The following is a 1,729-nucleotide window of genomic DNA, read 5'->3' as shown; positions in this document are numbered from 1 at the left end:
TACTTGCTTACGACAGGCCCACCTCTCCTTCCCGTTGCAGTGAGTGAGATGTTGAAAATTGAAAAGCGACAATGGAGGAACATTGAAATCGAGCAAATTAAAAGGCTCAGCGTATTTCTGGCTCCCTTTCTCTCTGTTCTCTCGTCTTCTTAACCCACACATTTCTCTCTCTATAAAACCCACCTTCACTCCCTCACTCCTCTGCAAAAACAGGCTTATACAATTACTCACCAACTCGTTCCACAAACACAGCATCACCATTTTCCTCTCTCATTCCCCCACAATGCTCCCACTACTCTCTCTCTTGCTCATCTCCCTCCTCTTTTCCTCTTTCCCAGGTACTCTCTCTCTCTCTTTCTCTCTCTAACACGCATGAATCCACAGTTTTTTTTTTTTTTGGTTTTTCATTTACTTGGATTACAATGGCAATGTGACTTAATCTCTGTAATTTTCTTTTGCCAGTTCTTGAGGTTTCAGCGGCGTCAGTCATACTGTACAACAAGTGTTCACACCCTGTTTGGCCGGCGATCCAACCCGGCGCCGGCAAACCCCTTTTGGCCCGAGGAGGCTTTATGCTCCCACCAAGCAAGGCCTACGCTCTTAAGGTTCCTCCTCTCTGGTCCGGCCGCTTCTGGGGCCGTCACGGCTGCGCCTTCGACGCATCTGGCCGTGGTCGCTGCGCTACCGGGGACTGCGGCGGATCCCTCTTCTGCAACGGCATCGGCGGTACCCCACCGGCCACCCTCGCGGAGTTCACTCTGGGCAACGACCAAGACTTCTACGATGTCAGTCTCGTCGACGGCTATAACCTCCCCATCTCCATCACCCCATACAAGGGATCTGGCAAATGCAGCTACGCTGGTTGCGTCAGTGACCTCAATCTGATGTGTCCGGCGGGCCTTCAGGTCAGGTCTCACGACAAGAGAGTCGTGGGCTGCAAAAGCGCCTGCTCCGCCTTCAACTCGCCGAGATACTGCTGTACTGGAACCTATGGAACCCCTCAGGCCTGCAAGCCGACGGCGTACTCCAGGATCTTCAAGACGGCGTGCCCTAAGGCTTACTCTTACGCCTACGACGACCCCACCAGCATCGCCACCTGCACTAAGGCCAACTATCTCATCACTTTCTGCCCTCGCCGTCGACGTTGATCTGTTCTCTTCTGAATCTCTAGTTACTGTAAAACGAATCGGAGTTTGTTTAGTGCTGATGGGTAGTAGTGGAATGAGTTTGGTTTAGTGTACTGTGATAGTAATGGAGATTAGCATGGTTTTATGTTCTTGGTGGCTTTTGATTGCTTCATTATGTTCTCTTCTACTTGGTCTGGTTCTGTAGTGGACGATTATTAATTCCTTGATTAATGCGAAAGTGAGTCCCGGTTGTTCGATGATGTTCGGACTTCCGCGTTATTTGGCATAACATCATTAAAATTTGTCTACCACATCATGATGCTTCCAAATCGGTGAGATTGACAGTTTTTTTTTTAATTTTTTTTTTAAAATTAATGGACAGTGGGTTTGCACTTGCCAGGGAATCTTTGTAAGCCGTAAGGCCCATGTGAATATTATTTTATATATAGATTTGATCAAATCTGGCACTAGAAAATGAGAATGGGCCGATATTTTCCTCGGAGGCACCAATGTTGTTTGTCTGGAGAATTTTATTTTAATGTTTTCGTGGCAGTGTATGAGTTTTGTTTTGGATATTTTAAAGCGTTTGAAACAAACATCAC

General features: G+C 47.4%; 1 protein-coding gene across 1 annotated transcript; it reads left to right on the top strand.

Moving 5' to 3' along the window:
* The first annotated feature begins 253 nt into the window (after window positions 1-253).
* Window positions 254-1,387, top strand: LOC114760349 (thaumatin-like protein). The gene is made up of 2 exons (XM_028949613.1): window positions 254-338; window positions 463-1,387. The coding sequence occupies exons 1-2, from the start codon at window positions 284-286 to the stop codon at window positions 1,146-1,148; spliced, it is 741 nt and encodes a 246-aa protein (XP_028805446.1). The 5' UTR covers window positions 254-283; the 3' UTR covers window positions 1,149-1,387.
* The last annotated feature ends 342 nt before the right edge of the window (window positions 1,388-1,729 follow it).

The sequence above is a fragment of the Neltuma alba genome, unplaced genomic scaffold (genome assembly GCF_004799145.2).
Source record: "Neltuma alba isolate B1F8T4 unplaced genomic scaffold, ASM479914v2 tig00010970_pilon, whole genome shotgun sequence".
In the NCBI taxonomy this organism is placed as follows: Eukaryota; Viridiplantae; Streptophyta; class Magnoliopsida; order Fabales; family Fabaceae; genus Neltuma; species Neltuma alba.
Note: the sequence above shows the minus strand (reverse complement) of the source record. Positions and strands in the feature narration are given on the sequence as shown.